The sequence below is a fragment of the Pteropus medius genome, unplaced genomic scaffold (assembly GCF_902729225.1).
Source record: "Pteropus medius unplaced genomic scaffold, Ma_sr-lr_union100, whole genome shotgun sequence".
In the NCBI taxonomy this organism is placed as follows: domain Eukaryota; kingdom Metazoa; phylum Chordata; class Mammalia; order Chiroptera; family Pteropodidae; genus Pteropus; species Pteropus medius.
In genome coordinates, this window is record NW_024354503.1 from 2,204,133 (window position 1) to 2,224,656 (window position 20,524).

At 48.2% G+C, this 20,524-nt stretch overlaps 1 protein-coding gene and 1 non-coding gene across 4 annotated transcripts in view; both read left to right on the forward strand.

Moving 5' to 3' along the window:
* The window catches only part of ZBTB40 (zinc finger and BTB domain containing 40), a 65,010-nt gene extending 46,679 nt beyond the window's left edge, over positions 1-18,331 (forward strand). For 2 of the 3 annotated variants that reach the window (XM_039854806.1, XM_039854807.1), the window contains exons 10-18: positions 246-414; positions 731-1,198; positions 1,978-2,184; positions 5,887-6,051; positions 8,885-9,099; positions 10,200-10,362; positions 11,066-11,152; positions 12,299-12,525; positions 14,296-18,331. In XM_039854806.1, coding sequence (XP_039710740.1) covers positions 246-414; positions 731-1,198; positions 1,978-2,184; positions 5,887-6,051; positions 8,885-9,099; positions 10,200-10,362; positions 11,066-11,152; positions 12,299-12,525; positions 14,296-14,490 — 1,896 coding nt within the window. In that variant the 3' untranslated portion in view covers positions 14,491-18,331. The remainder of the gene's footprint in view (positions 1-245; positions 415-730; positions 1,199-1,977; positions 2,185-5,886; positions 6,052-8,884; positions 9,100-10,199; positions 10,363-11,065; positions 11,153-12,298; positions 12,526-14,295) is intronic. The other variant, XM_039854808.1, reaches the window with a different exon arrangement.
* Positions 2,877-2,995, forward strand: LOC120596458 (5S ribosomal RNA). The gene has a single exon (XR_005651154.1). It is a non-coding gene; the product is annotated as a 5S ribosomal RNA (ribosomal RNA).
* Positions 18,332-20,524: the final 2,193 nt, after the last annotated feature.

Below are 20,524 nucleotides of genomic sequence, written 5' to 3' on the forward strand. Positions count from 1 at the left end.
TTTCTCATAAAAAATGCTTAATGCTTCCTTGCACATTCATCTTCACATGTGCCTCCTTTTTCTTTATTCTGTTACTTTCCCTGTTCTTTGGGAAAGAGGGCTCTCCACTACATTTATCACAAGAAATGTAAACTTGTTATGGATATGGAGCAAGGCCTTCCTGAAGTTAGCTTTTTTTAAAAATTGTGAACCATATAGAAAATCTGATATTAACCATAAACCTTTCTCTCTTGGTGTTCATTTAGATTTTGAGCATTTCCTGTGAAACAGCCAGCCCTCAAGTACTCCTGAGAGCAATGCTGAGCAGAGCCAAGGAAAAAGCCATCTCGGCTGTGGAGATATGTCACCTCCTGTGCGGCATCCACAGATCTTTCCCAGGCCTGCAGCCTGTCATGCAAGAGCTAGCATTCGCTGGTGAGAAAAGGGATGAGGTGGGGGCCTCTCGGGCCCCCAGGTGGTTTCCTTGTTGGAGAGAAGAGGCAGCAGGTCATTTGAGTTAATTTATTGCTACCTTATTTATTTTATATGCTTTCAGTACTTAGAATAGTCACAAACATAGACATAAAATGATGCTCTTTATGTAAATCAGAAAGTAAAGATGGTAGTGATAATGCTTCAGAATTTTATGAGGGTCTCAAGTAGTCTACATTCTCCTCTTAAGAAGAAAAGTTAGAAAGCAAAGTAGACACAGAGAGAATTCCCAGAGCCATGAGATTTCTCTCCTCTGCAGGTTTTCTTACTCAGGAAAATGGAGAGAAGGAAAGATGGAAGGTAAGTAATAAATTTCACCTTGAAGCCAACAACAAAGCAGATGAAAAGGCAGCTGAGCCCGCTGAGGAAGACTGCCAGTCCGGAAAACAGAAAGATCAAGGAGAGACTAGTTCCTTGCCAGAACAACAAGAGAAGGATGCTTCTGCCTCCCCAGACTCTGCCAAGAAGAGCTTCATCTGTAAGGCCTGTGACAAAAGCTTCCATTTCTACTGCCGCCTAAAGGTGCACATGAAGCGCTGCCGGGTGGCCAGGAGCAAACAGGTGCAGTGTAAGGAGTGTAACGAGACCAAGGATTCTAAGAAAGAGCTGGAGAAACATCAGCTGGAGGCCCATGGTGCAGGTGGAGAGCCTGAGGTCCCCAAGAAGAAGAAAAAGAGGCTTCCAGTGACATGTGATCTCTGTGGAAGAGAATTTGCTCATGCCTCAGGTACTTTCAAGAAGGCAAAGTAGTCGAGGATAATTCTGGATATTGTAATTTGGATTCCAGGCCTGGCCTCTAGTTTTTTGCAGTAAGAGCCGTGGATGGTTTAGAAATTAGAGCCATTTCCTACAGAGGCAGGGTAATGTTTGGAGAAGAGCATGAGCTTTGGGATCAGCTCTTTGAACTTTAATTTCTCATCTGTTAACCATCTACTTTTTCAGATTATAGAGATTTAAGATAATAGAGCTGAACACCTCGTACAGTGCCTACAGTAGAGTTAGTACTCAGTGAATCGTGGCCGTTAGCATTCATAACGATAACCAGCTCCTTAATAACTGACTCTTAGGCCTCCATGCATCATTATCTGTTTCTTGATAATGAACAAGAGTATGGAGGCCATGGGATGCAGAGTCAGAATTATTTTCTCTTGCCCCAGATGTTGGATAAACCTAACGAAACATAAAAGTTGAGTTTTGTTTTACCCTTTTGGGGTGACTGGGTCCTATTTAAGAGAGAGAGAGAATGGATGGGAAAGGTAAACCCCAGATACTTCATACCTAATTAAACCATGAGTGGAACCGAGGAGACTTTTGGGGCAAATGGGCAGCATGGGTATGAGATGAGCAGCTATGTGAAGTCAGAGCGAGCATAGCCCAGCGTCCTGTGGTTCATACTGTGCTTCCTCTTGAGGCCTGGACTGAGACAGTGCTATGTGATGTATCCTCATGCTGGCTCCATGACACTGATTACGAGTATCTCTCTGGTCCCTGGCATGGCTTCCCTAGGCATGCAGTACCACAAACTGACTGAGCACTTTGACGAGAAGCCTTTCTCCTGTGAAGAGTGTGGGGCAAAGTTTGCAGCCAATTCTACCCTGAAGAACCACCTTCGCCTTCACACTGGGGACCGCCCGTTCATGTGCAAGCACTGCCTCATGACCTTCACCCAGGCCTCCGCCCTGGCTTACCACACCAAGAAGAAGCACTCAGAAGGTAAGGCATGGGGAATTTCTTCATTTCTCCTGCAGACTTTAACCGCGTGAGCTGCCTAAAACCCCACTTGGAATCAGTCATGGTATATGTATCTCAAGAGGATTAAAAACAAAACAGAACGTAATAAGGACTCTAGGCACACAGATGACTAGCAATACGCTTGTGCACAGGCATGTAAAATGCTATGGTGAGAATTTCTGAAGAGAGACTTGAGTAACATAGTGTTACGACCTTATAGTTATAGAATTTACATAAAGCCAGGAATTCCTTGGACTTTGAGGTGGAGTTTAAGCATGAGAAGCACCTTGGTTGAGCACCTGCTGTGGATTGGGCAGTGGCAGGTGCCGAGAGACTAAGCTGGAATTCCCGTGTTCACAGCGCTGATGGTCTCGAGTGTCTGGTGTAGACACAGTGACAGTGTGGCATCATCAGTGGTGTAATGTGGAATAAGACCAGGGAGTTGGGAAGAATGAAGTAGGGGTTTCTAGTCCGGGGAGGGAAGGAGCCTTGTCAGGGAAGACTGCTCCGAGGATTCTGTGTATAGTTTGGAGCATTTATGTGTAGGTAATAATGCCATCATCACCTCACCTGGATGTTTTTATTGCCTCCTAACTGGCTTCCTTCCCTCACCCTTTCTCTGAACAGTGTTCTCAATACACAGACTCAAGTGATCCTTTTGAAACTAAACTATAGTCTACGGCAATGCCACCCTGAACAAGCCCAATCCCGTCTGATCTTGGAAGCTAAGCAGGGTTGGGCCTGGTTAGTACTTGGATGGGAGACCACCTAGGAAGAACAGGTGCTATAGGCATAAAAAAGTAAAAAAATAAGGGATTGTAAGCTGACAAGGTCCTTGCAACCTGTGAGGTCAATCAAGGGTTGTCTCGCCAAAAAAAGAAAAAGAAACTATATCCTGTCGCTTCTCTGCTCAAAACCCTACAAAGGCTTGTCACCTGTAAAACTGAAGGCCTTAGCAGACCCTCGTGATCAAGTTCCTCGTGATCGAGTCCCCTGATGGTCTCTGACCATCTCTGACTTCCCGCCCCTCAGCCGCTCTGCTCTACCCACTGCAGCCTCCTGGCGAGGCCTCAGACTTGCAGTTCCCTGCCACGGGACCCGTGTCCTCGCCCTCCCCTCTGCTCGGAATGCTTTCCCTTCAGACCCCTCCGTGCTTCACTTCCTCACCTCTTCAAGTGTGCTCACACTCCCTCTCCTGCACGAGTCCTCTCCTGACCACCCTGTATAAAATCTCAGCCACCCAGTCCCAGTCCCCTGCCTCAGTTTCCTCCATAGTGGTTATCATGATATATTATCTACCTATTATTTGGTAGTCCCCCGCCCCCCATTGGAATGCAAGCTTCATGAGAGTAGAGCTGTTTGTCTTTTTTTTTTCCCATCTGTGGAACTCAGAAGAGTACTTAGCAATAGTAGGCCTTCAGTAAACATTTACTGATTAAATGAGTTTCTCAAGCCCTATCCTAGGCACTGAGGATAGTGTAACTATACACGCCCTGCTCTCATGGAGCTTAGTCCCAACGGGTACAATAGACCCTAAAATAATGAATGTGGAATATAAACTCAGCTTGTGCTCTTGCTATAAAGAAAAATAAAGCAGGGTAACCAGCAAGAGAATGACAGGGTTGGGGGTGGGGCACTATTTTATATCAGAGAAGGTCTCTGAGAGATGAGATTTGAGTAGAAACCTGAAGAAGTGGGAGATGGGACCAGAGGAAGCTCTAAGAGGAAAGCACCCTAAGTGCAGGATAAACCTGAGCTGTTTGAGAGACCAGAAAAAAATAAAAGAGGCCAAAGCAGGATAAATGAGGGAAGGGTTTTGAGAGATGAAGTCACAGAGGACACCAAAGGCCACATCTTGCAGAGTCTTATAAGCCAAAGTGGGACTTCGATTGTTACGTGAACTGTGCTAGTTTCTATGGCTGCTGTAAAAAATTACCATAAATAGTAGCTTAAAACAACACAATATATTATCTTAGTGCTTTGGAAGTTAAAAGTCCAAAATGGGTCTTACGAGGCGAAAACCAGTTTTGGCAGTGTGTGCGCCTTCTGGAGGCTCATCCCTTGCCTTTCCCAACTCGTAGAGGTTGCCCGTGCTCCTTGGCCCACAGCGGCTCCACTCCTGCCTCTGCATCTGTCATCACGCCTCCTCCTTTGACTCTTCTTTCTCATCTCAGCATCCTTAGCTTAATCTCATCTACAAAGTCCCTTTGCCACGTAAGATAACAATATTCACACGTTTCAGGGGATGTGATATGGACATCTTTGGGGCCATTATTCTGGCTACCACAGGAAGCTATAGGAAAGATTTGAGCCAAGGAGTGATAGGATCTGATTTACATTTTTTAAAGTTAATTCTGTCCACTCCGGACAATGGATTATAGGTAATAAGGCAAGACTATAGTGTAAACAGAGAGACAGGAGGCATTGCAAGTAGTCTAGTGTAGAGGTTGACAGAACTGTCAACTAGAGTTGTGCTGGGCGGGGTGTGAAAAATGGTTATGTTCGGGTCTATATTGTTGAAAGTGGAAGTAACAGGACTGCTGATGGGTTCTGGATGAGGGATGTGAGGGAGGAGAGAATTAAGGATGGCTGTGGAGTTTTTGGCGTGAGCAACTGGGTGAACGATGCTGCCCGAAGTGGGGAAAATTGGAGCAAGAGGATAGGTAGAGAATCTGGAGCTCTGTTTTGGATATGATAAATTTAAGATGCCTATTGGACCTCCAGGTAGAGAAGGAGAGTAATAGGCAGTTGGATATAGAAGTCTGGAGTTCTGGGGAAAGCTGGGAGCTGGAGACATAAATGTGGGTACTTGTAGTGTGCAGATGGGATACAAGGCTCTGAGATAAGATCATCTAGAAAGCGAAGATTCAGAAGAGGGCCAGGGACTAAGTCTGGGGCTTCTCAATAACATTAACTCTTGACTTAAGAAGCCCTTTTTTTCTAACAGAATCTTATTTCAAAGCCAAATATGTAAAAACAAAAATGAGGTTGACTGCCGTAGTTTAAGTAGGCCGTAGGACGTGGGAGGTCTGGGCCCTCGCCTCACTGATTTCCCTGCTTTTCTTTTGGTCCATAAGGGAGCTTGGAGGTACAGTTGGTGTAGCGTTTTTTACAAGTGCCAGTTTCCCAGACTTGCCCTTTACCATATTTTCTAGCAGTCTCTGTCAGTCTGGTCATTATATTCTCATCATGTGAATGAGAAAATAGAGAAGCCAAGTGGTTCGTAATAACTGTAGAGAGTCACTGGGGGAAGGCTTTCGTTTTTCTCTAATCCATGTCTCTCGCCTTTATGTGCAGTTGCAGTTCTGCACTGAATGAATATGTTTCCAGGGCTCCAGACTGGGGTGTTTCTGGGCACAAGGGTATCTCTGTTTCCTGGGAGTGGAATGAGCTCTTCCATTCTTGTGGTGTCCTGGTTAACAGATGGGTAATCTTGCGTGATAAGAACTCTGTCCTTATTGCTCAGGGTAGGGAGACCACACTGACACCCTGTCTGTTTAATCAGCTGTGTTTGTGAGGTATCGTCTGATAGGATGGCTCACATCTCTCACTCAGTGTATTACAAATTGCCTGATGTTTTACTGTTATGTTGCAAATTGTATTTCCAGGCCTTAGAGTGTGATTTTCTTTAGGAGTGCCATAAATGTTTAGTGCTGGCTCTAATAAACTCATGTATATTTCCAGGAAAAATGTATGCATGCCAGTACTGTGATGCTGTGTTTGCCCAGTCCATCGAGCTGTCCCGCCATGTGAGGACCCATACCGGGGACAAGCCATATGTCTGCAGGGACTGTGGCAAGGGCTTCCGACAAGCCAATGGCCTCTCCATCCACCTGCACACCTTTCACAGTATGTACTGAGGTTTTGGATGTCGGGCACTCAGCACCAGGCCTGGCCCTGAGAAGACTTGTAACAATCACAACCAAATTGTCACTTCACCAGAGCTGGGCCCCATTCACCGCCTTCCCCTCACGGTTCTGCTAAACCTAAAGTCCCTCATTTCTATTTCAAGAGAAATCCCATTTCAACATGTCATTGTACGATGCCTGTTTCTCTGTCCAGACTACTATTTTGTCTTCCTCTTTAGCTCACCTGGCCCTGTTTGGCTGACAGAGGCAAATTATGTTTGAAGGAAAGAGCCTCTGTAACAGACAGGCTCGCTGAGCTCCAGAATATTCTCATTAGTCTATTGAGCTTCTGTTTTCTACTCGTGCCCTCCTTCCCCGCTCTATCTTATGGTCATACCCGCCTTCTCCCAGAGGAGCCACCTGGACACTCTCTGAGTTAATCCATCGTAAGTGGTCCCTGGTCACGCTCCCTTAAAAGCCTTCTGCCAAGATTCTCTTACAAATGTCATTGTATTCACTCAGTTAATGGGGTCTGCCCCCATCTTTCTCCCCTTCTACTAGAACTGATACAGACAAAAATACACTTCTACTGAACACACATGCACAGGAAGGAAGAGGAACTTCGTGATTCCCCAGTACATCATCAGGAGCTGGCCATGTGACACTTGGCTGGCCACCTCACATTTTCAGCAGCTGCTGTTGCTGCAGCAGGAGTGTAATCAGCACAGCACAGCAGGGGGTTAAGAGCTTGGACTCTGAAATCACACAGGCCCGGATTTGCGTCTTGACCTTGCCATTTACTTCCTTGAGACCTTAAACAAATTCCTTTACCTACCCTAAGCCTCTTAGGCCTCTTCTGTAAACTTAAAGGAAATAATCACGCCAGCACCTTGGATCGTTGTGAACATGAAGTGAGCTATCACATGTAAAGCATGAAGCTCCATATCTGACACACAAAAAAATGCTCAATAAATGCCAGAAAGTGTGACAAGAACAACCCCTTCGGGTGTCATTTTCCAGCATCAAACCCTGTCTTTCTTGCATGCCATGCACCATGCACACCCTTCTTCCTTCCTCCTCTCCCCACGCCTGTTCCCCATACACCAGTTTCTACGTTTTGGCAAAGGCAGTGCCTGCGCTTCATGTCAGCGCATTCAAATTTCCCACCAGCCAGCTGGCAAAGGACTTTGCCAGTGCTCCTGTGTGCCTAGCACATGGCTGGACACTGGGCAATGCAGAAAGAATATAAAGTGCCACCCTCTCCACCCTGCAAGGAGTTTACAAGATTGTCCAAAAAACTTCCGTTGCAGTAGACTTCCGGATGAGTGAGATCGGCTTGGATCCAGTGCCACCATTTTGATATCCTCTCGACTCTTTTAAATGACATTCTGCTTTAGTCTCCTTTTCCCAGTAGCTTTATATAGAAGTCAGGAATGGGAAGACATCAGTTTTCACAATGGAGAGGACCCGAAAAATTTTGCCATGACTTAGAGCAGGGGTCCCCATTCCCCAGGCCGTGGACCTGTACTGGTCCGTGGCCTGTTAGGAACCAGGCCACACAGCAGGAGGTGAACAGCTTGCGAGGGAGCAGAGCTTCATCTGTATTTGCAGCTGCTCCCTAGAGCTAACATCACCGCCTCAGCTCCACCTCAGATCATCAGGCATTAGATTCTCCTAGGAGCACCAGTCCTGGTGCCAAAAAGGTCGGGAACCACTGCCTTAGGGTATATCGTTGACAGCAGGCCCAGCATCCAGGTCCCTCTCTGACTTCCTTACCTGTTTCATAGGAGCCCATCACTGCTTATGGAGAACTACTTCAAAGTGTCTGAAAAGACAGTGTAAAAACCAAGATTTTAAGAGCTCATGTCCACAGGGAAACTAGTTAATGATATCGAGTACTGCTGCATGTCAGAATTCCTGAATTAATCTGAATCACTGCACATATAAGATTGGCTCATGGGCTGTACCTTTCTTGTGGGCAAAGGGTTTTATTATTAAAACATTTTGCTTTCTGTTGTTTTCAGAAAGACTGAAGTTCCCTGCCATAGGGATGGCAAATATATTCTTCATCAGTGCTAGTTCTTATTTTTGAGATCCCACTGAAGAATTGGCTCATCCAATTAAGCATGTAGCTCAGAGAATGGCCTTGGGAGTGAAAGCTGGGATTGTGACCTACTTCAGCCATTCCCTGCTTGTGCTGTTGGGCACGCCACCAGCCTTGATTTTCCTCATCTATAAAATAGGACTGGTAGTAGAACCTATTCATAGGACTATTGGAAGGACTAAGTGGGTTAATAAATATGAGGCACTTAGAAGGTGCCTGTCGTATGGCACTCTTTAAACATTACCTATGAAAGTATTTTTATTATTGAATCTAAAGTGGGATGCAGGGAGGCATTCCTCCTGTCATTAGTATGACTGACAACAAAAGAAGTAGTGGTACTCTGGGGAATGTGTTGGAAATCTCTATAGAGAATTGGAAAACAAAATGCCCACTGCAAGCAAGGGAAGAGCAAGAGCGATACACCCTGGAAAGTAAAATGGAATTTAACGTGTAGATGTAAAATGCGGAATTGAGGTGAACTATTTGACACTGCCGAGGTGATTAATTTAGAAGCCTCGGAGGAGTCCCACCTCCTAGGATGAAGGCAGGGGGTAGTCAGGTGATCGCTGCACTGACTTCTGGTCTTTGAAGTCTGTGACCTTATATGACCTCTGAATAGAATCTTGTATATGGAGCTGCACACAACAGCCCACACCTCACTGACTGCTGCCTGTGCTGTTTTTTTTTTCCCTCCACCCCTTCCTCTCATGGATGTCCCTCATGGAACCAGACATAGAAGATCCCTATGACTGCAAGAAATGCCGGATGAGCTTCCCCACACTGCAGGATCACCGCAAGCACATCCACGAGGTGCACTCCAAGGAGTACCACCCCTGCCCCACGTGCGGGAAGATCTTCAGCGCCCCTTCCATGCTGGAGCGGCACATGGTGACCCACGTTGGAGGCAAGCCCTTCAGCTGCGGGATCTGCAACAAGGCCTACCAGGTGACCTCAGCTTCCCCTGGGAGCCCTTTCCCTGTCCCTGACCCACTCTCCCTTTGGTCTTCCTTGATTCCCATTTTGTGTCTTGCGGAGCACATCTTGTCTCCAGGATATGATGATTTGGCCAGTTCTCGTGAAGAATGCAGCTTGTAATAATTCAGATTCTCCGGGTGCCCTGGCCAGTCAGGCAGTGGGGGAGCTTAATTGGATCAGAGTTCTCACACCTCTGAACTGATGCTGCTGGCCCCCTTGGGTGCTTACCTTCCTTAGAACCTACTGACCCCATGTGTCAAAGGACATGAGAATAACAATAGGGTGTGTAACACTGCCTGGAATTATCTTGTTTAGTACAATTTTTTTTATTTTTTATTTTGACTCCCAGAGAAGGGCTCTGCTTTTTTACCTTAGAATTTGAAATGTATTTAAAGTGAAACTGCATATAGAACTAAAAAAAAAAATCACATCTGTGAGAAACTCTAAGACCACGGAGAAAAGAATGGTCTTTGCTGGCATCTGTAGATTTGGGTATAGAGGAGGAGCCAGCAGTTAATTTCAGTTCAACAAAAATTGAGAATTAACTTTGTGCCAAACCTTGTGTTGTAAGATTACTGTTACAGAACTGAGACCTGGGCTTGGTCTCTAGGAAACCATAGAATTGTCGGGAGAGTATCCCGATGCTTCTCTGAACCCAGGAGGGAGGGGGACCCTTGCTTATGGAATAGGGACAGTGTGCACCTCGGTTCCTCATGTTTCTCTGCCGCACCCCTGGGCCTCGGGGAAGCAGTGAGGTTGATACAGCTCGGTGGTGAAAAACAGATGCTCCAGTCAGTTGGAAGGTCAGGATTTGAATCCTGGTCCTACTGTTTACTAATCGTGTGACCCTGGGCATGTCATCTAACCTTTATGTCTCAGCTTCTATCTCACTGGGAAGATTCTAACTCCTTCCTCACAGGCTTGTTGTGAGGAGCGAGTTTCTCTGCTGAGCCCTGCTTGTTAGCAGCCTCTCAGGAGACACCAGGTATCTTATTCCCACAGACACTAGCCTCCCTCACATCAGCTTGTTGGAACATTCTATGACCTAACACTTATCAAATTCCTTGCAGCAATTGTCTGGTTTGTGGTACCACAATCGAACCCACCATCCTGATGTGTTTGCTGCTCAGAACCATCGATCTTCAAAGTTCTCGTCACTCCAATGCAACTCCTGTGACAAAACCTTTTCCAATACCATTGAACATAAGAAGCACATCAAAGCGGAGCACGCAGGTGAAGTTGGGATGCCGTAGACAAGGGAGGGTGAGCTGATGAGTGGTAGTGGCTTGATGACACAGCATCCTGGGTTCTATCCCCAAATCCTGATTTCCAGTGCTGGAGTGTGGTGTGCTGCGGCAATTACTTTTGTTCTGCCCCAGCACACCTGAAGGATGCCACGCTGGTCCATCCGGAACAATAGCTTGAGTGGCAGTGGTTCTGAAACTCAGAGACCTAGGGCAGTGTAAGCTCCTACCAGCCCCTGAGTGAGTCATGGGAAAGGTAGCAGTTTTGGTAGCAGATAGGCCTGGGTGCAAATTCTGATTCCAGCACTCATCAGCTGCATGACCTTGGCAAGTGACTTCTCTTTTCTGAGTCTGTTTTCTCTTCACAATGGTCATTATTAATACATACCTTGCAGATAGACTTGGGGATAATCACAATAGCCAGCAATTATGAAGCAGTTCCCGGTTTCAAGGCGCTATACGCTATACTCCACATGTGTTTGTCATTTAATTCTCACCACGACCCTGTTTGCATCCAGGTAGTCTGGATCCAGATCTGGGGTCTTTACCACTAGGTTGTACTAATATATCAATGGGGTAAGGTTCCTGGCAGTCGGTAGATGCTTTTCTGAGTGTTAGCCATCACTCCCACCCCAGCCCTGTTATTCTCCAGACTTAGCCATGTTTTTGTCCTTTCCTCATGTGGTTTGCAGATATGAAGTTCCATGAATGTGACCAGTGTAAGGAGCTCTTCCCCACACCAGCTTTGCTGCAGGTTCACATCAAGTGCCAGCATTCAGGTCAGTGCCCGCAGAGATGCTGTTGAGCTGCACTGCCCAGTGTGAATCTCCTCTCCACCACTCACAGCCCCGCAACAACCCAGGCTAAGTAACTTGTGCCTCAGTCTCCTCATCTATGAAATGGGGACAATTGCAGTTCCTACCTCATCGGGTAACTGAGAATTGAATATGCTAGTAAACAGAAAACACTTAGCACCTGGCATCAGTAAGCATCCCTAAGCATTACCCACGATTATCACTGCTGCTGCTGTATTTCATCAAGTCTAAAATGCCAGTTATAAAATACAGCCTTTAATGAACCATTAAGAAAGAAAAATTACTGCCAATTAAACTATGCTTTCTTATCACTTAGAATTTATAGGTTATTCTAAGTGCTGCTTTGGACTTAATTTGACACAGCTTTTTATGCACTCCTGTGCACATACATTAAAAGGAATACAGAAGAAATAAATATTAAGGTAAGAATCTAGCTTCTCAGAGCAGCTTTCGATTTAGATTGTCTACATGCGTGTTGTCCTACATGGTGTTGTCCTCTGCCATCAAGAGCACGGGTGATGGAGCACATAGCGAGGCCACTGGTTTTAGTCTCAAGCACCATATGAAACTAGTCCACTTTTAATTCCTGTTTGGAGAATGTCCAAACGTTCCGAACATCCACGCCTCGTCTCGTCTCTCCTAAACCTTTGGGTCTCTGTCCATTAATGGTGTGCACTGCTCCCGTCTTAGGCGTTTCCTTCCACGCCATGGACACGTTCTGCAGGCCTCGATGCTGCAGGACTCCACCAGGTGTCGGTGCTCACACGTGCACGGTCATTGACGATTATCCCCAAATGGCCGCAGCAGTCGTAAGATGTCGTTGAATCCATTTCAGAGACTTTAAAATGTACTTCTTAGAACTGATGAAAATGCAGTGTCATCAGCATCATTATCTACAGTCGAATGAATACCAGGCTTCAGCAGAGGCAGATGTAGCCTGAATCCAGTGCTCCTGAAGCCGTGGCTTCAGGGAAGCCTGGGTCCCCCAGAACCTGGATCTGCCTTTAGGCCTTTGGGCCCCAATCTTCGTTGCTCCTTCCTGTTCCCACTCCCTGCTCTTGCTTCTCTCTGTCGTCCCCCCACAGCCCATCCCTTCTGTCTCTCCTCCAGGGTCACAGCCATTCAGGTGCCTGTACTGCGCGGCCACTTTCCGCTTCCCTGGAGCACTGCAGCACCACGTCACCACGGAGCACTTCAAGCAGTCGGAGAGCACCTTCCCCTGTGAGCTCTGTGGGGAGCTCTTCACCTCCCAGGCCCAGCTGGAGGGCCACTTGGAAGCCGAACACCCAAAGGTGACAGGCACTGAAACCCAAGCAGCATCTTCGCAGATGGTGCAGGTGACTTAGGGGCCACCAGACACGAGGGGGCTGTCACGGGCTTCCTAAGGCTTTTCTAAACGCAGCTGTCACTACCCCAGCCTTTTCCTCTGCAGCTCTCAGAGGGCTTGTCAGCAATGCTTTTATCAGCAGGAGGACCTGTAAGAGTCTCTCTGGACCACTTACCACGCAGAACAGGAAAGACTAGTGTCCTGGTGGCCACATGCGAGATGGTCCCTGGGTAATGGGAGCTTAGAACAAGAATTTCCAAAAGCTGAATGACCTTGGCTTCTCCTCCCAGTTCACACACTTCCCCACCTCCTGTGAGAGTTACGGGAAAGCTCAGAGAAGGGTGGACGGCCTTTTGTTGAGGACACTTTCATTTGAAACACTTGAATTGCTCCTCCAGGCTGGGCACAGGACACGTGTAGACATGTCGGGCCTCTTGCCTTTACTGGGATGGAAAGCCGGTTCTCCTGATGCTTCAAGGCTAAGCTTGTTCCAGCCTTGTGTCTCTCTGTGTCTTTTGTCCTCTTTACTGCTCTTCCTGTCCTCTGCAGAGAGGGTGGGCGAAGAAGGAAAAGCAGCGCCCTTCTGTTGATTGGCAGTGATTTGTGAGCGGACTGGAGAGGAACTCCAGACTGATTGTGTGTCCCCCTGTCCAGCCTCCTGGAGCAGTCCTTTATAAACCACGTTCTCCAGCCTTTTGGGGAGCAGAGGGCAAGTCAGGCAGGTGGGCCTCTGGGCGATACTCTTGCTGCCATATCAAGCAAAGTGGCTCTGCTTTGAGCTTTTTCATATATTCAGATTCTTGTTCTTTGCGGGGAAAAAGATTCCATTGCTAAAAGAAAGAAAACGTGCTTTGGAAACTACTCTCCTCGATGATTTTTGACGGAACATCACGGTTGGTCTCTTTACTCCCGGCAGCGCGGAGACGTGGCTGAGCTTGGCTTCCCCACTGCTGCCTGCGCACATCTAGTGTTCTTCTCCCTATTCCTGGCCGGTTCTCAAGAGCCAGGGTGCCTGTGCCCTCTGCGGGCTCTCTGGTTTGAAAATATCGGGGACATCAAGCTGCCCTGATATCCACAGGTCAGAAGCATCAACTTAGAGGTTCAGGCAGGAACTGGGTAGATTTACCCACTGAGATATGAAGGTCATCTTTAACGGATGATGCAGATATGACAGGTGTGTATGGCCTGTGAAGGAGAGAAGGAGGTGCCTGCCTTGCCGCCCTGGTGAGCCAAACGAGTGAGTTGACAGAAGCCACATTTCGTCTTCCTGTTCTTCCTCCTATAGCCATTAGCTCTGTGGCCATGTAGCCACCAGGGAAGTTCTTAGCCTGATCAAGGTCCAGAGATGCCATCTTTGGCAAGGGGAGGCTTCTGCTAAATCATTCCAGTTTCCATGGTTCGTGCGTGAGAATAACCACCTTCCGTAGCATTCCTTTCACATGGCACTTACCTCTGCAGTGTCGTCCTCGAGACAGGAAAACCCAGTGTGAGAAACTGCGCCAGTGCTCGCTGATGTAATCATAGAGTCCAGGCACCCTGAGACGGCATACTGAGCTAAATTACAGCAATTTAGCACACAGAGTTATTTAAATTGTTTGCCTGCCTTCTCTTTTGCATCACTGGTGTGTTAGATTTGCCTCTTCCCATTAGGCACATGTAATTGCTCTCCTCAGGTGAAAACATAAATACCATCATTACAGCATGAGATGAAAACCATGTAAATTCTGGGGAGCTAAGTGTGGACACTGCCCAGAGCAGCCTCACGGTCTTTCCCTTTCAGGTGATCCAAACCCCAGAGCCGGCAGCCTCAACGGAGCAGGTGATCACTTTGGAGGAGACACAGCTCGCTGGTTCACAGGTGTTCGTGACCTTGCCAGATTCACAGACATCTCAGACCAGCTCTGAGCTCGTGGCGGTGACCGTGGAGGATCTGCTGGATGGCACCGTGACCCTGATCTGTGGTGAGGCCAAGTGAGTGGCTGCCCATCCAGTGGAGGGGTCCTGCGTTTGCAGCAGAGAGAACGTTCCACAGCTCACCCTTTGCCATCCACCCCAGACTACCCTGAGTGGTGAGCATCTTAGTCTTGCACCAACCAAAATGGTCTCACTTGGAAAACAGACGGAAGAAGCGACATTGTTCTCACAGAACCAGCAATGTCCAAGTCGTTAACGCTGACACCACCGCCCTCCATAGCAGGCAGGCCTACTTCCCCAGAGGCCTGCTGCTGTGGCCTCCGTGACACTGGCCATCTCCAAGTAGAGAGAGCTTCAGAAAGTCTGAAAGAGCAGCGAGATGGGAGCTGGGGACCAGGGTAACTGTGTGCTGTGCCGGCAGTTCTCAGTGTGCCGAGTGGCAGAAGTGGGACCGTGACCCCACGGACTGGGCCTGCAACACTGCCATTGCCTTCTGGCCATTTAAAAATGAGAGAAAAGCACCAACGGACCATCCAAGGACCTCCAGCCTGAGCGCACTTGGCCCTCCCCTCACTTCTGTCATCCTCCCAGCAGCTTTGATCATCCAACCCCTCCACCCCCCATGGTGGCAGTAGGACAGGTAGCAGCGCAGCATTAATGCCCGAAGGCCTCCTTTCCGTGCCGAGTCCCACCTCGTCAGTACAGTCAGCCCTTCTGAAAACGAAGCCTTTGGAACGTTTCTGCTGGGAGTGTTCAGTGTGGCCATCTCGCTAAAAAGACACTCTCTGCCTTTCCATGATACTCCTCAACGGTGTTCCATACCTGAGGCCAGTTCCTGCAGGCTTCCCATATTATCCTCATCCTCTTCCCCTCATCAAAGCCCACAACTTCTACCTGACCAGGAGGCCTTGCCCCCTCCCTCGGAGCATATAATAAAGCTGGGGAACCCGCGCCAGATGGAGTAGTGCTCTGACTGCCCCTGGCTCTGTCTCCTGCCACCGTCGTCCAGGCCAGTGCGTGGCCTGCTGTCTGAGCTCTTGCAGACTGCCACCGCTACTGCAGGTCAGTGATCCTTTGGAGTCTGAATTTCACAAAGCTTTTTTATCTTCAATTCCTAACATATAATCTGATAATTAATGGTTTGTGGAATCCATTATGAAGTGCAATTAGATGGATGTAGGTTCCTGCCGTTTGAAGGGAATGACTAGCATTTATCTTCCTTTCCTTGAAGCCTGGTAAGTGCAGCGTTTACATGCTGGCAGGGCTTCCTGCCACATTGCGTGGCTTCACCCCCTGCGGAAGGTAGTGTCCAGTTTGATCACTGGTTCTCACGCTGTATAGGCAGGCAGAAGACTAGCTCACCCCTTTTCTCCAAGTACGTCCCCAGGTACAGGCAGGATTGGGGGGTCGATTTTGGTCATGGTCTGGACTTTTATTGCCACACACTGCTACAAGGGCAGAAGGTGGGTCCTTAGTACTGGCTGGTATGCTTGCTGGCTGGCCCTCCAGCTCTGTGTAATCAGCGAGTTCCAGCTTGAGCCAGCTTACCCAGGTGGCCACTCCTTCTTCCAGTGTGTCCTCATTTTGATATGCAAATCACTTGAGCTTGTCAGCTCAGGGAATCTTTGTTCTGAAGTAAATGAAGTTTTCAAAGGCATGTCAGCCTCAGAAGCCAAAAACTGACCAGAAGATGGTGCTCAAACCTTTAAGACTTCGCCTCCACACGAAGCCCTCACTTCTTGTGCCAAGGCTGCCTCTCTGTCTTAAGGCTTTTCAGTCCTGGGAGCTGTCAGACCAGGAGAGCTCTTGATCTGCAAGTGGTGAACTGGAGCTGGATCTCCCCCGACAGTAGATGAAACCTGCCGAAAGAGAGTGGAGTGGCCTGTGCTCACAGGGCCTTGAGGCCAAGCCCAGCAGATGAGAATGTAGCTCCTCAAGAGCCATGGCTGTGGCTGGAAACTGCAGTGTCATCAAAACTTCTAACAGCCAAAACACAAAATAAATAAAAAATTAACTGTCGAGGGCCCATAGGGGAAAGTGATTTTTCTTTTTAAAGTCTTCTGAATAAAGAAAGCTCTAAGTTTTAAATCCAAGTTTCAGATCCTTTCAAGTACTAAGAAACCCTCTCTCAGGTTTCTGACGGACCCAGATTGTGACATGACACGCGTTTTCTTCAGACTCACCAGTCTAGCAGCTCTGCTGTGCTGAGAGCAAACGGAAGTCGAACTTGCTGCTGGATAGACTCTTGCCCATGGCCCACTCGTCATAGGGCGTGAACCCTGTGCTCATTCCAGTCAGGAATGAGGGAAGGTCCATCTTGAATTTAGTCTTTCCTCTGAGTGGACCTTTGAAATTTGCCATTGGCGATGATCTTACAGTGTTACTCTCTAGAGACTCCCAAGTGTGGATTTTATTGTAGGAAGATTTTTTTCTAGCTCTACTTGGCCATTTTTTTCTTTTCTCCCACTTCTGCCCAAGAGACCTTCTGAATTGCTGCCACAGAAGACATTGTCATCATGGCCTCCTGAGTCCGCATCACTTGCTTCAGTATGGCAGTGGTGTTCTCTTAGCTTCGTTGCCATGGCGGCAGCCCTGTAACCTCTAGGCTGAACCCTAGGGCACTACGGTGATATAGAGGAGTCTCTGGGCTTCTCAGAATACTTAACTCTGTTCAGTGAGACCCCAAACCTCAGCTCCCAGAGCTCATGAAACAGCTGGTGAGGTGGGAATGGCAGGCAGATTCCACGCTGGAGTCTAGTTCTTTGTGAGTGATGGCAGTCACATATGGAACAGGACTCGCCCTTCCCAGGTAAGTAAGAGAGCAAATAGATGATTGACGAGCAAGCATTGCCATAGGAGGATGGGACTGTCCGAGTACATGAGCAGAACCTGGGACCAGCAGGGCAGCACAGGGCCAGAGACGAAGGTCTCGTTTGTTTTATAAAGCCCATCTCTTCTCTCTCAGAGAGAAGAAAACTTCTTTATGTTTGGAAAACTTCTCGCCCAGCGCATACTGCAGTCTGCAGTATGGATTCTGGGTTCCCCCGGCGATTCCAGTCTCTGACTCGCCCCTCCCACTGACCACAGAACACAAATCACCCTCATCCCCCAGGGAAGAGCTCTGGTAGGCTGGAGGCTGAAATGAGATCGAGTCCAACTGGGATGAATGGGGCGAATGTCTCCTAATGGTCCAAATCAGGAGATGAGGTGGGCCCTAAGACTTTCTCCTTCACCCCAGGTGATGTTGCTGATGACTTATTAATGAGGTAGGAGGGATGTGCCTTTAAATCTCACGTGCCTAAGGTCTATGAATTGACTAAGGGATGGAAGAAGCTGCTCACCTTACGTCGAATGGTTCTTACAAGCAATATTTCTTTTAAATTGGGGCTATAAAGTTGGGCAGTGATAGGAAAAATGCTGGCATGTTTTAATCAGTCCTCCCAAAGGAAGAATTCAGCGGCCCAGCCCTACTCAGCTTCTCCCAGGTATTCCAGGGACACTCAGGAGGGAGAGAGAAAATGGGAGTAAGAGGAAGACTTGGGGTTGAAGGGAATGTGAAGGCAAATTGGTAATTGTTGCCATGGAAAACACTGGGGCTGGTAGGACTTGGGCCAGAAGCTCAGGAAACTCACCTATGACTCGACTTGTAACGAAGAGAAGCTGTCTGAGCTTTGGGGATTATGTTGCTGAGAAAAAAGTATCCCCTGGGCTAACCGAATTTAGATCTCTTCCAAATCACAGAAATGGTTATCGTTTCCCTTGCCTGGGCCAGCCTCGCCTGCTACCGCCCGTGGTCAGGACAACTAGCCAGCACACGATGCTGTATAAATTGGATTACAAAACATTATTTGTGTCCACCTTGCACTATTCTATATAAATAAAATATGTACTTTGAAAAAAAATGATTTTGTGTGAGTTTCAAATGGACTGTGATGATACAGACCTGTTTTCTTTTTGGCTCTGGGCAGCTGTTGAACAGGCCTCGTAGGCCTGGTTTCCTAGGAGCTATTGTGTATCTTCAGGCCGTGTAGCATGGAGGGGGTAAGGGGCGCTCTCCTGTCCTGTGGGAGTCTGGTTTCCTGAACCCTCTTTCCCAGGGAGCAAGTGCGGTGCAGTGTTGCAGAGACAGGCTTTGGTGTCAGACCTGGGCACGTCCCAGCTATGCCACGTTCTGACTGTGTGACCTCGGGTGGGATACTTAGCCTCTCCGAGCTCCCTCTTCCAACACCCATCTGTAAATGGGGGAAATTATTATGTTTACTTCACAGAAGTATACAAATTAAAAGCCTGGGTTTAATGAATTGTTGAAAATTTTAGTTAAGTCCTTCACATACAGGTCAGCTGTTCTCTGCAGTTTCTGGCACTGAGGAATGTTCATTCCTGCACCTTTACGTGTCTCTCTTCTTCCAATCTCTCTGAATCCTTAGGGATCCCTATAACACCCACCAGTTTTCATTTATCTCTTAAATCTCAACTGCCCTAAAAGCATAAAGTGCTGAGCAGATAACTATAAAATAAGCAGAAACCTTTTGCGGTGAACAGCTGAAAATGTCACGTTGCTGGCAGCCAACAAGGAAACAAGAGGCAGACGCAGACTATACATAATTTCTGCAGTCAGAATCCAGCGTTTACACTGGCAAGCGGGGGTGGCATCCTGCAGCCCTCTAAGCTCAGGTCAGCACTGAGGGTGGGGAAGGCAGGGTGAGGGGGCCATGTGTGAACTTCACCTGGGACAGTCCTAGGGTCACCTGAATAGACCCTTGTCCAGCACCCACGGGGCCTTATGAAGGAATGCCCCTCTGCCTAAGCTGTGTCTTTGGAGAGAGAAGCTGGAACTGTCGTAGAGCAGTAACCCTGAGTGTCCCAGGCAGCTGGGAGTGATTGCAGCATACGGCTGGACTCCAGCCATGAAGGTGAACGTGCACAGAGGCGAATGGCTGCTGTGAGTCAGGAGCCATTGAGCAGAGGTAGGCAATGGGCTGAGCGATCCCCTGGTGATCCAGTTACCAGGCCCAACTAAGGACCTGGCCCAAACAGGCTAAGCAGCACAGTGGAAAGGACGTGGACTCAGCAGCTTCCCAGCCCACCTCCCACTAGACCATGACCTTGGGCGAGTTGTTCTTAGTGATCAATAGGAGGAAAATTAACATTTGTAAAATGCCTAGCCAGGTGTAGGTGTTCCCTCTGTTGATGTTTCAAATACTTGATGAGGACAGAGGAGGGCAGGAAAGGAGGATGCTTGACATATTCTAAGATAGAAGGCCTGGGATGGACTGCAGGGGTGCCCAACACCAAGGCATATTTACCTCTGGGCTGCACCGCAGTAAAGCAGAGCCTCTGTCGTAGACCAGAATGAATTCAACAGAGAGATTTGGAGCAGAGACTCTCGGTCCCACAGGTAGGAACACATCCAACGAGAGCATGGGAAATGGAAACTGTGGTGATTCCTGGCCATCCCACCTTGCCTCTTGGGCTTTCATATTCATTGTTTATCTTACCTCCATGAGCTCGTGCTCAGGCATGTGTTTGGTGAGAAAAAAAGAACTTGCTCTAGACCAAGAGTGGTCATCTTTCTTTGGGAAATAACCCAGGACTCAAGGTTTCATGAGAAGAGAGGATCTAGGACATGGGCATAGAAACAAGCGCATTTCCTTCTCGTGTATCTGTCCCGTCTTCTCCCCTGTCCCCATTGCTGCCAGATCATTGGTCTAGTGTCCACTAAGACACTTGTATCTCCGCATTCTCAGAACCAGACGGTGCGGTCGGGGCACTTAGATGCTGCTGCTGCTCGGCCGGTACCAGGCAGTGCTCCTCACTCACCTTCATGGCCATTCAGGGAGAACCCAACTTCATCTCACCCCTGCCAGCAAGGCTTCTCCCCAAGGTACCTGTGGGCTGGTCCATCAGAACATCCTCCTTTCTTGTCCTCCAAGGGGAGATTAGCAGGAGGCTAAGAGTGGCCAGCCCGGCCGGAGCTCCCAGCGGCTCTGATCAAACACCACTCTTGCCGGCTCTTCTTGCACTGGTTCCCCCAGCGCAGGCCAGAAACAGCTGATCAAACACATCAGGACAAGGTCAGTCCAGGGACCCACAGT